Source organism: Trachurus trachurus (assembly GCF_905171665.1).
Source record: "Trachurus trachurus genome assembly, chromosome: 16".
Lineage (NCBI taxonomy): Eukaryota > Metazoa > Chordata > Actinopteri > Carangiformes > Carangidae > Trachurus > Trachurus trachurus.
The window spans coordinates 12898381-12911177 of record NC_139902.1 but is presented as its reverse complement, the minus strand read 5'-3'; the positions used below and the strand labels follow the sequence as shown (position 1 = coordinate 12911177).

At 41.9% G+C, this 12797-nt stretch overlaps 1 protein-coding gene across 3 annotated transcripts; it reads right to left on the bottom strand.

Annotated features, from left to right (window-relative positions):
* Nucleotides 1–860: 860 nt before the first annotated feature.
* Nucleotides 861–12682, bottom strand: rbfox1l (RNA binding fox-1 homolog 1, like). Of its 3 annotated transcripts, none has more exons than XM_083990048.1 (12): nt 12173–12604; nt 7398–7631; nt 4471–4650; nt 4325–4378; nt 4139–4231; nt 3973–4042; nt 3801–3860; nt 3566–3701; nt 3433–3472; nt 3285–3352; nt 2309–2390; nt 861–2219 (listed from the first exon to the last, which is right to left on the bottom strand). In XM_083990048.1, exons 1-12 carry the CDS (start codon nt 12257–12259, stop codon nt 2175–2177), a joined length of 1149 nt encoding a protein of 382 aa, XP_083846174.1. In that variant the 5' UTR covers nt 12260–12604; the 3' UTR covers nt 861–2174. The 3 variants fall into 3 exon arrangements, with proteins under 3 accessions (XP_083846174.1, XP_083846175.1, XP_083846173.1); XM_083990049.1 differs by lacking the exon at nt 12173–12604 and adding an exon at nt 8708–8814; XM_083990047.1 differs by having other exon boundaries at nt 3566–3860; nt 12173–12682.
* Between the last annotated feature and the right edge of the window lie 115 nt (nt 12683–12797).

Genomic DNA, 12797 nt, shown 5'->3' with positions numbered 1-12797 from the left:
TGCACCTAAAAGTTTGAGGTAAAAGATGACTTCAATCACTGAATGTAGCTGGAAAAGTTAGTGTTAAATGTTAGAAGGAAAATCTTAAATGAAAGGAAAATGGTAGAGGATACTGCAGAAAAGAAAATATGTAGAGAAAATGGTAAAATACAAAAGCAACATGCAATCAGTAGGAATAAGGAAAAAACTGGACTGAACTCAGTTTAGTTGAAAGGAGAAAGTAAAGGAAAATAGTTCAAAGAAGCTTTTTAGTTAGAAGAATTTAGACTAGTATAGTATTGCCATATACACAGAGGATAGGAAGGAGGAGAGGAAACTGCCTAAGAGATACTAAGAATAAGAAAATACAGCCAAACCTACATAACACTCAGAAGCAGGAGAGGCAGAAAGCATCATGCAAAAAGAGAGAAAGTCAAAAACAAAGATAGAGAGGAAAGATGCTTGGGAAACAGCTGAAATATTAAAAATATACAATAAGCAGGTCAAACTACTAAAAAGAAGAAAAAGTCGCAGGTGAAGTAAACTAGAAGAAGAAGATAGACTAAAGGTATATTTCACACAGAGAAGGAAGAAAAATATCTGCATTGAAGAATGGAGGCCGTGAGGTAGGAAACTGCACTAAAAGTGAAAGAGAGGCAAGAGTGGGAAACAGAGTAAGAACTACAAGGAAAGACGGTGTTTCAACTTCTACACAGAGATAGGATCAATGTAGTGATCTAGATAGTATTTTTTTTAATATATATAAATCTCTAAAAAATAGTTGTAATTCTATGGGTGGTTAATCCCAATTCAGAATTGAGAAAAAGAAGAAAAGAAGACAGATTGGAAAATGAGCAAACCCAATAAAGGACAGAGGAAAAGAAAAGAGAGAAAACAGTTTTATTCAGAGGTAAACGTCAAGCTCAGTAGCAAAGAGGTGTGACAGAAACAAAGACAAGGCCAAGAAGAAATGATCAACACGTCAGGTTGTTCAGCAGGTCTGGATGAAGAAAGATAGGGTGACAGCAAAGGGTGAAATAAAGCATCATTAGAAGAATAGAGCAGAAGAAGACCACTACGTTCTTGCACACTGATGTGTGAGCTGTTATTCTGCACTGACAGCTGAATCATTTAAATTATAAATATTGAGCTGGGGCGTTCAAGCACGGCCTGTAATCCTCCAGTTCGTATAGTAAAGCCAGCAGCAAAGAGGCTGCGTCTTAACCGTGCTTACCTGTTTGAGTAAAACAGGGTTTAAAGCAGCTCAGTGAAATCAATCAAAACTCTGATAATAAAAGAGAGCGCTGAAAACAGGCGCCAGGCTCGTCAGGTAGTGAGGAACTGATCTACAGAAACAGAAACTAGTGTATTTGTTAGGATTTAGGGACAGGAGAAGAAAGCTGTGCAGACTTAAAAGATACAGAAAACCATACAGGATCAATAATGACAGCTGTATGAAAAGCTAAAAATTGTATGAGAGGTAGATTGTTAGAACAGGCAAAAAAGAAAACACACGCACAAATGAAATTCCAACTACATTCAGATAAACATTAGCCCCTATGTTTGTAATTATGATTCCAGTGTCACAGCTGTCTCTGGGTGCAATATTGATGCATTACCTCACTCATATGCTCTCTCTCACTCTCTCACACACACACACACACACACACACACACACACACACACACACATACATACACACCAACACACTCAAACACAAGTTTAGTAAATACAACGCATCTGTCACTGAAAATAAGCCATTGAACATTGTACAAAAGATTCCTTTTTGTACAGTTTGACCCGTGAAAACTTGAAAAAGTCCCAGATATGAATCACAAAAACAAAAAAAAAACCACAAAAAAATCTTTCTCACAGTATTTTTCACCAGCTACCCTTTGTGTACTGTTAGCCCACATTAATACTCTTGAAAATCAGAAAACAATCTCTGTTAAAGGCTTTAAGCAACTGCCTGAATATATTACATATGTATTCTTCAGTAGAACGGACAGCAAATGGGTCCTACAGTATTTACAGCTTCAGTCTGTTTAGTCTCTCGAGGAGAGGTTGTGATGGAGACAGGAGGTAAAAATCATTTCCAAAATCGCAGATCTCATAACCTGTCCTGCAGCATCCACAGATCAGCCAATCCCAGAGTTCGAGAGAGACGATTTAACCTCCGCCCCTCGCTGGCCGGCTCAGTACGGGGTGAAGCGGTTGTATCCTCCTCTGTACAAACTGGCCTGGTGACAGACGCGGGACAGCAGGTGTCAGCGCACATGCAACAAACGTGGCTGTCAACGGTGGCTGCGTATGTTTTGACTCAACTCACCATAGTACCAACTCCATATGTTGTTGTTGGTCCGACTGAGTGGTGATAGGGGTCGGCAGCTGTGGCGTAAACCCGTCCGTATCTGGGCCAAAAAAAAAAAGACAAAGAAAAGAAAAAAGAGTCAGAAGCAGATGTGAATGTCACGATAGCACCAAGGCCACAGCCAGGACACAACAGAGGCTGAGAACTTGAGTCCAAATACCAGCAATACAACACTAATCCAACAGGAAACACATAAATACAAAAAAATGCATACATTTTTATTTGGCTATAAATGGTCACATTTTGATAACATAATAACAACAGCAATAATTCCAACAGATCAAATTTAAATTGCCAGATTCCCAGAGACACTTCTCTTCTTTCTGCCTCCGCTGTTAAACGTTTGCTGTCTTTTCTTGGTTTTGTTGTCAAAGAGGTGTTGGAAGTGGTGGCCTGCCTGCCTGCACTTATAGCGAAGTCAGACTGTTAAATATGTGCTGTTAAATGCTGCATGCGAGAAACGTGCAAAGGCTTTATATAGACTCCGGTATCTTTTCTAAGCAACAAACGGTTACTTTACAACAGTACGGTAGCATCTGCATCTGCTTAAGTTTAACAAAGGAAAATGCTGCAAGAGAATATGAATCAAAAGCATCTGTATTTTAGGAAAACAGTGATTTTCATCTGAAAAGTGCCAAATCACCAGTGAAATTAGAAATTAAGCTAGTCAGTAAAACTATCTAGGAGTCATCTGGTAATGATATTTCCCTTTTTGTTGTTTAATAAACACATAACATGAAATTTTAGTTTGTAAATTCGTTTTTTTAAGATTTGTGACCAGAATAACCCTTTAGTCAGCTGAACTTATCCGTGCTCTCTGGTGTATAATGCCTCAAGAATATTATCACACTGATATGTGGCTGACATTATATATCAGCAAAGGCTAAACTAATAGCAAATAATAAACAGGGAAAGTCATTGACTGAGTGCCTACCCATCACTGTAGGTTGCTGTGGCAGCAGATGCTGATTGAGCCACTCTATAAGCTGCTGGGTAGCCGCCCTGAATGGAAACAATAAAGTCAGATGAGCACGGCACCAACAGGTTTCAAAACAACACTGTGACAGAGTGCAGATACTTACATAGACTTCTGCTCCGTACAGACCATCCTGATACACAACCCTGTGAAAAACGAGTCAAAATGATACTCAGATGCTTTGCAGTGAATGAATACTGACCGGGCACTAGGTAGTATATATGGATGCAGACTCTCACCCAGGGTAGGCAGGCATAGCGGCAGGCGTGGCCGCAGCAGAGCGAATCGTGTTGTAGACGGCTCGACCTCGTCCACGCAGAGCAGAGCCCCGGTAGGCCAGGGTGGGAGTCGCAACAGGGTATGGGAAACTGGCCACTGAAGAAACAGGGAGGAACAAAAAGCATTGAATTAGTAAGGGTGAACTGAACAGTGTTGATGGCTTCATAACAATAATATATAAAGACGTGTATTTACCTGTGTAGAGCTCAGGTGCATACATCGCTCCCATGACTGGATTGATTTTCCATCCAGAAGCTGCACAGAAAGAAAAAGAAACAGTTGTGATGAGGAACTACAAAAAAAACTTCCCAGAATCCCTCAGCCCTCATATGTAAAATCTGCAGTAAGGAATGATGGTTTTCCTTACTTGAAATGTCACCATTCACCAGCGGTGTCTGGGGCTTCTTAGTCACTACTCTTGCAGTTGCATTATTCACCTGTGAAGAAAAAGAACAAGGGGAAACAAAGCTTTGATAAAAGATGATCATGGTGGATGTTAACATGGACACCTATGTGTTGTGGGAAATCCTCACTTCAATCTTTCTCCCTTCCACGATCGTCCCATTCAGCTTTTCCCGTGCCCGGTCAGCCTCGGCGGCGCTCTCAAAGGTGACGAATCCAAAGCCCTGCAGGTTTGTGTGGTGATATTGTTAATTTTGTTTTGCTCTTTTTGATCGTCATGCTGGTTTCCACTCTGATGACGTGTCTGTGATACTCACCTTAGACCCCCGCTCATTGAAGATAATTTCTACATCGAGGATCTTTCCAAATTGCTGCAAGGGTCACATGGATTTATGTCAGGATAACGGGATTAAATGGAGACACAAGAGGCTAGTTGGAGTAACATCTTATTTGTAGTTCATACCCCAAACATCTGGCGGAGGTCTGGGTCTCTGAAGCGGAACGGGATGTTGGAGACATGGAGGCGTTTTGGCTGGGCCTTACCTGACCCCTCTTCATCACTTCCACTTCCTGCCCCGCCCCCTGATGACACCGACACACTCAGGGACTGTGGGTCAGAGGTCACAGGAGCCAAAGCCTCCTCCTGACCGTGAAAAAGTATGAAACAAGAGGAGGACGAGGAGGAGGAGGAGGAGGAGGAGGAGGAGGAGGAGGAGGAGGAGAGGATGTGAGCACGAGGACAGAGGAGGAGTGGACGAGAAGGAGGAGGACGTGAAGGAACAAACAAAAACAGAAAGATGGAGAACAAAAGATGGAAAGAGTGTGAATGGGATGAGATGGATATGAAGAAAAATGGGGAGAGGGCATCAGTAGAAAAGCAAAGAAAGAAAAGGGGAGAAAATAATAAGTGAATTTGACAAATTTGGCAACATCTTTCACAGTTTCACCGCTTGTGTAAAAAATCCAGTTCAGCGTAAGCATCACATGTCATTAGGCAAAGATCATTTTCATAAAGTCAAGTGATCCAAACCAAAGTTCAAAGAGCATTCAGCAACCAGTGATCCTTCTCAGGCAAAGGTGAGGAGGCGTGAAAAGGCTCCATTTTAGTGAGGCGTCTTTAAATACATGCCTGTAGGAGAGTTTTTAAAGGCTAATGCACTGAACTCAACTACCAATAAAGATTATATATGTGGTGCTAAAGCTACATAATATGCTCACTGCAGCTGTGGCAAAGAGAGTTAAAGTTAAAGTTCCCCTGAAAAACCAGAAAGGCTTCAAGTCTTAAGCACTCATATTATCTAAGTAGTTGTAATAACCTATGAAATATAATAAAACTGCCTCATGCAGAAAGACTAATGTGCCAACACCAAAACATTCACTATCCCACAATGCACCACGATGCTAGTGTGTGCGTATGTACAGGTACGTATGTGCATGAATGTGTTGGTCAACCAGCATTATTAACCATTGCAAAAAAACAAAAACAAAGTTAAGTATATTTTTAAGAGAAAAGAATGAATCCAAACAAAAACGTGAGAATGAAAAGATCTGCAAGGAAGGCAAAAAAAAAAAAAAAGTACAGTGAGCTTCAGCAGTGAGAGAAAGAGAGGGGAAAAAAAGAATTTAAAAAGCAATTTTTACTGGAAAATGTGCCGATGTGTGAAAATGTAAACTCTGATGAATATAATAATTGCAGTTCCAAGACTTGAGTATTAGCATTCTAGTACCAAGAGGCAGATCAACAGTGGGAAAGGCCTCAGTGCAGCGGTGAAAAATTAAATAAAAACCAAAATAAACAAGGCAAAGAGGGTGCGGCAAAAAGCTTGAAAAGGAAGAGGGTGATGGATGGGGGTGGGAGGTGGGGGGGTGTGGCAAAAGGGGGTAGAGATCGTTCCACAAGGGTCAGTCTGGGGGGGGTCACGGTGCTGCTTTTCTGCCAAAGGTTAAAGGTCATTTGTCAAGGGGCATAACTGATAAGTAGGGATGGACAGAAAAGGGGTAGAGACATGTTCACACAGGGGGAGGCGTTTCACAAACACATAAACGCACACAGGCCGCTGTGTTACAGCACACTGGCCGGGCGGCCGCGGCTAATTACAGTAGACAGCAGACCACCACATCCACCCGCATACACACCACACAGACACAAGCTAGAGTGGAGGGGGGGGTGGCGGGGTGGGAGACAGGAAGAGAGGAGGGTTGAGTTGGGCAGTGGTGTCATGTCACGATGCAGATTTGTGTTTCTGGACCTGAGTGATATTTCAGAGGGGGAAAGGGGGTCATCTGGTCAGCCTCCCCCTTACACCCCCTCCCTCCATGGCGACGTCACAACTTTCCCCGAAAATCAGCACGGACCCGTGTATGTCAGGGGCTCTAGTAATAAAATATATAGATGGGGCCACAAAACACCATTTATGAGAGGAGGTAGAGAGATGAGCCGACCTGCCACACAGACCAGACTAAACACCTCTGGATGTTTTCATGCCTGGAGTAACGTTAACTGTCATCCAAGGAAATACCTTCCAAAGCAATAATAATTCACCCTCATCCATTGCAAATTGTGTAGTTCATCCATTAAATTATTACATATTTTTAATGATTATACATATTTTCTGATACAAAATCAGAAAATTATCACAGATAAATGCAGTGGAGTAAAAAGTACATTTCCTCTCTGTGTTGTAGAGGAGTTCATGCATTTTGTACCGAAAAAATGGAGCACAATACTTCAGTACAGTTCTCAAGTGAATGTTTTTAGTTATTTCCCACCACATCAAATACTCTCACTGCACTGTCAGATTTCCTAAACACAATTAAGAGACAACAATGGCTTCATACTTAAAGTGTGATAAACATACTGTAGCCTACATAAACTTTGTGTTGAAGTTAACATCCATCACAGTTAGTGACTTTATATGCTGCACATTAATTCTCCACTGTCATCCATTAAAGCCCTTGATACACATTATAAAAGATGTTTTCTGAAAAAGAAAGAACCACTAAACCATGACATAACATGATTCATACACTCCACAATATCAACACAGGTTTAATTTTGGAATCAGATTAAAGCTAAATAAGACACGAGGGAGACGGAAAAGTGAGGATTTATTTTCAAGAACAAATCCCCTCTCAGCTGCCCCCACACACACACTTTGCTGCTCTGAGACTGAGTGGCATTCCCATACATGGACATCACAGTGGAGGTGGGGCTCTAAATATAGAAGGAAACTCTATCTGGCCCACGCTCCTCTGATAGGACATAAGGAAGGACTACCTGCCACGGATCGGCTTCTTGTCATATTAACTTCCTGAAGATCAGGTTTTATTGGGACACAAAGTTCTTGTCGTGATGTGAATTCCACAAACAAGTTCACAGACTGTTCTTACCGTGGTGCCGGATGTCAGAGCCTCCGTCCCGTCGTGCTGCGGGCCCTGGTAGACTCTGAGCTGGGCATGTTCGGGGTACTCTGAGGTGGCGTGTGCAGAGAAGTCAAGAGGTGGCAGCCTGCCCGCAGATGTTGGCGGTCCTTGACCTGGCGGGGGGTACGAGGGAGGCGGGGCGTAGACCTGGGGCAGGGAGGGGTCACTGCTGCCAGGACCGGCCTCCTGGGAGGGGCCGCCCTGAGAGAGAGAGAGAGAGAGGGGAGGGGAGGGGAGCATATCTGGTGTGAGATGTGTAAACAAACTTAACCACCAGGTGTTGTTGCTGTTGGAGCTGCTCTGCTCTTTTAACACAAACTGTGCCACAAAGTTACAGTAAAAGGCCACACCACACCACACCACACCACTGACTGTACACATGAGGATCACCTAACACTACAACTCACCCAGCAGAAACTGGTGTCAGTGTCATCATATGTTGCTCTGAGGGAAGCGGTCTGGAGTGAGGTGTGAGCCAAAAAATATCTTTTCTCAGACTGGGCTTTTTTTCTTTTTTTTTTACAGACTTGGATTGTGAGGTTTAAAAGATAATTAGATGATCCTGAGTTGTAATTTTAGGATCCAGTGCTTCTTGCTGCTTTACCTGAACTAAAAATCTGAACATCTGATCTTTTTTTTGTGTGAGTAGTAGCTACTCCAACCAATGGAAGGATAATGTTGAATGACTGGATTTCCTCTCAGAATAGTGCATCTGCTCATTAATCTCAGCCATTAAACTGAACTTCTATGACAAATGCTACAATTAAAAGAGCAGCTTGAGCTGAAACAAGTAGTCCATTAACAGGATATGGCAGCAATTCTGATTAATAATTAATAGTTGGGCATGCATTAAGAACAATTTACAGACATTCCCAGGCTCTATCTTTGTCTACAAGGGTTGCTTTACTCAGTTTCATATGTGAGTAAGAGGACATTTTCAGTTTTAGAAAGCTGAAGAAAAGAACTGTGGGAAACTGTGACAGGTATTTTTGCACCATTTTGTCATTTCATACATGAAATATGGAAAAGAACAAGAGCAAGATCAAAGTATTGTAGGACTAACACACTCATTTTACTCAAATCAGGTTATTTTTCAACTGAGTAAAAAACTGTTGTAACACTGTAAACAAAACTTCAGTTCCTTCCAGAAAGCAGCAGCAGGACAGTAAAGCAGAGAAATATGTCAGTGCACACAGGACCAGATCTAAATGGATGCCATCCTGTCCAGCCTCAATACACGTGAATCACCCAGTTAAGATGTAAAAGCATTGTCTTACCCCTTTACCGCATTCCTCGATCTCTGACACACTTTCCAACAACTGCCGCATGTTTTAATGCCAGCTGACCACCCGCCCACCGCACCATAAGTTCTACTCAGCCACCAATCAAATCAAACGATTTGCCAGAGCAAAAGGGACCAGGAGGCTTCACCAGCTGTGGTCATCTGTAACTGTCAGTCACCCCGTTCCCTCCACCCACCCTGCCTTCACTTTACACACACACACACACACACACACACACACACACACACACACACACACACACACACACACACACACACACACACACACACACACACACACACACACACACACACACACACACACACACACACACACACCCCAGATTACAGACAGCTCTTCCCCCCAGATGAGATATTTACGAATGTAAATGCTCCTCCAGTTGCAGGACAGTATATCACACTAAAGGTCGCCTCTAAGAATACCGTGTTTGATAGGCATACATGGTTTTTTACGTTCTGCAGACTTTTTTTTCCAAACAATGTTTCATTCCCATGACATCAGTCTTACACTGCATACACTTAGTTGACATCTTGTGTATCTTGCAGTTTTGTGCAATTTACCATTTTTGCCCTGGTACATTTATCTGTGTGTCACTTTATAGATTGAGACGTTACACGCAATGTAAATAATCTCATAAAGTGCAGCTGTTGTTTGGTAAAGTTTCCAGGTTCCACTTCCAGGGACTATGAAAAAAAAAGTATCTTATTGAGATATCAACGTTACCTATTTTTGACATTATCCAAAATGAGAAGTTTGAAGCCTGTAAAGAAACTTACAGCTCTTGGAAATCCAGTGTTGGAGACGACTGAAATTATGCTTAAAACACTTAACATTTCGATCACAGTAATTTTATCAAGAAAGAAAAGATCCCATAATGACCTAACTGAAACTAACAGGAAACATATTTTGGGGAACCTTTACTGCAATCTCAATCACTATTTTTTGTTTTTTGCGTCGGACAACACATATGCCGATACATTCACCAATGTATTGGTGCGGTTCTAATCTTCATGGGGTGTTTTTCCGCTGCAGTATCAATATTTCCTTCTTCACAAGGGTTTAGTGAAGCTCCGTGTTCCTTACCAAGCAAAATGCTACAAGTTTGTCAGCCAGCTTTAGGATTTAGAGGGATCTGTTGTAATTAAAACTCTGTCCTGTGTCGTCTCCTAATGTCTCACATATCTGTCTATCAGCTGTTGAACTTCAGAGGTGTGAAACATCAGAGATACGCAGACGCTGGTAAACAATAGAGGGAAAGGAGGAGACCGTTTTCTATACAACAACAACAACAACAACAACAACAACAATGCTGGAAACGATGCAGACCACAGACCACGTCGTTCCTAAATCCATACATTTCTGAAATTAGAGTTTGTTGTGATCTGAGAAGAAGCAGAGGAAGAAGAAAAAGAAGAAGAAGGAGAACGGGGGAAGCAGCATTTGTCTTGTATCTTTCATATAAGAAATGAGGCTGTTTGTAATGTAATGCAGCCACTGTGTGTGTTTAAGGGCCTGTGTGTCACCACTAAAATGAGGAACCAAGTGATGAAACTAACTGCACTGCAACTGCGTGGTTGTAACATTTGATGGCAGCAGAAATGTTTGTGGTCTGGTTGAATGTTGTCATCTTTTCTAATTCAGTGTTCAGCATAACAACACATTCTGAGGCCGCGACTCCAAACACCATCAGGTCTTAGTTTAGTCACTCGTTGGCTTAACTATCCTAAACTTAACTATCACTCTGGGAAATGTCTCTGACGCTAACTTTCGGCTGTATTATCTCTCATTTATCTCCAGAAACAACCAATATCTGACTATGTCAACCCTGCCATAGATTTTTTTTTTTTAAGTGTGGGGTGGTGAAGATAACGCGGCCTGTTAGATGTCACTCTCGGCCCTGCTGTCTCACTTTGTTTTCCCACAGACTGTATCACGGTGTCAGCAGGCGTCACACAGACACGGTGTCCCCTTCTCTTCCTTGCAGGCTTTTTTTGATTGCCATTTGTTCCCTCTTTCTCTCGTCTCCCTCCTCAGCTGTCAGCTCGTGGTCAGGGGTCAACAGCTCTGAGCCAGGTGCCTGCTGGGACAGCTGCCACAGGATTTACACACAGACGACACTGACTGCAGATGTGGCCTTTTAGTGCCGGCCAAGTTACAAGTGCTAGCAACACGTAGCTTGTTAAATGAAACTGAATATTCAATTTTCCATCTATCCCTCAATAATAAAGAAACAGGACAGACTTCTCTAAAATAAAACAGTGTCAATCATACAAATCATTTCCCTCCATCCCCAGAACCACAACTGACTGTACTTCACTGAAAGCACAAACAAGGTTTCAGGAAGGTAACTTTAATTACAAGATGAATCTTATTGTGCCATTGCATTTTGGAGAAATATTTTTTGTCCTGATGGCAAAATCCATGATTGAGTTGTTGTTGATATTTTTTTTTACATTCAGTTAATACATTAATAATTAAATATTAATTAAAGGTAAGGCCACAAGAAGTAGGTTTAACACCTATATTAAGTAGAGTTGACAGCAGAAAAACAAGATAGATGACAGAATCTCCGCTCGTGATTATCTGCTCAGGAGAGGAAGGCTAAAAATACGGCCGGTGTGAAGCACAGAGGCACGGTAGAGAGATACCAGATGCATTGTGGCATTGATGGTATGTCAGGGACACTTAGACACACACAAACACACACACACGGGGACCTGTGTGGACTAAAGATAACCCCTCACATGTTCTTGGAATAAAATAAAAAATATCTTTCACAATCAGTGTAGCCTACTTCACTCGGGCCTCTTTGATTTGTGATTCCTCCAGTCACCCCTGTGTGTGAGACATTGAGTCATTCAGTAATGCATCATAAACTAAATTAAATAGAAGTTGTGACTCACTGATTCAAGGAAATGAGGCTCTGTTTATTTGTTATTCTGATTAAATGCTGTCCTCCTCAATGGAGATGCATTGATAGTACTGATAGATACTGGCAACACTGACAGTCTGTAAGTCTATGTGTGTGTGTTTTAGCAGAATGCCAAAATCTAATTGGTTTCATCTTCTTATATGTGACTATTTGCTCATTTTCTGGATGTTTTGTAATAATAAACGGATTATATTTGGGTCGTGTGGTTTTGTTAATCTTTGACATGTCAACATGGATTCAAAATTCTGACATTTTAGGAACCAACTAATTGACAGATGCTGCAGATTTATCAATAACTGTCAGTTGAAGCTCAAAATTCAATAAACTATAGATTTAATTCAGATTTGTACTGATATAATGTCATTAAGTGTATACCACTGGATCCTGGGTCACCTTAGACTAAAACTGCAAAGCTCCCATGTGGCGGAAAGGCTGGACTTGTATAACAATGCAGGCTGGCGAAGACAAGGCAAGAGCTTACTGATCAAATGAAGGAGAGTTTTTACCTGAACTATGCTGGGGTAGCATGTGGTTGTCTGTGGGTAGACAGGCAGTCCATAAGGCTGGAGAATCACAGTAGGTGAGGAGAGCATAGCCCAAAACCCACGCACAAGGAGACAGGGAACAGTAGATGGTGGGAAAGGAAAGCAGGGGGAAAATGATGGATTGATATGCACACAGGAGAGCAGGCAATCAGGTGGGGAAAGAAAAAAGAAAGAAAATCCCAACAAGAGAAATGAAAAGATCCAAGAGGGCGAATGGAAAAGAAGGTTAGGTCTCTGTTTAACCTTGCAGCTGAGTTACACAAGAAAATAACAAGGAAAGTCCACAAGACAACCAGTGTCCTGTCAGGAAAAGACAGGATATGGAGCAGTGAAAGAGAAAGCAAGTGAGCCTGTGTGTGTCCATCAGTTGATCATGCAGCCTGACAGACAGAAACACATGCTCAGGGTCCCATTTCAGAGTTATATAAATAGTCGCCCATGTCCTTCTCCCTGAGTTTACCACCTTAACACCCTCACTCTCACACACTTGGTCGTGCAAGATGTCTCACAGCTTGTTACACATTTTTGTACAATACCAGACTATTCAACTGCGGCTCAGTGGAAGAGTTTCCTGAACTCAAACTAG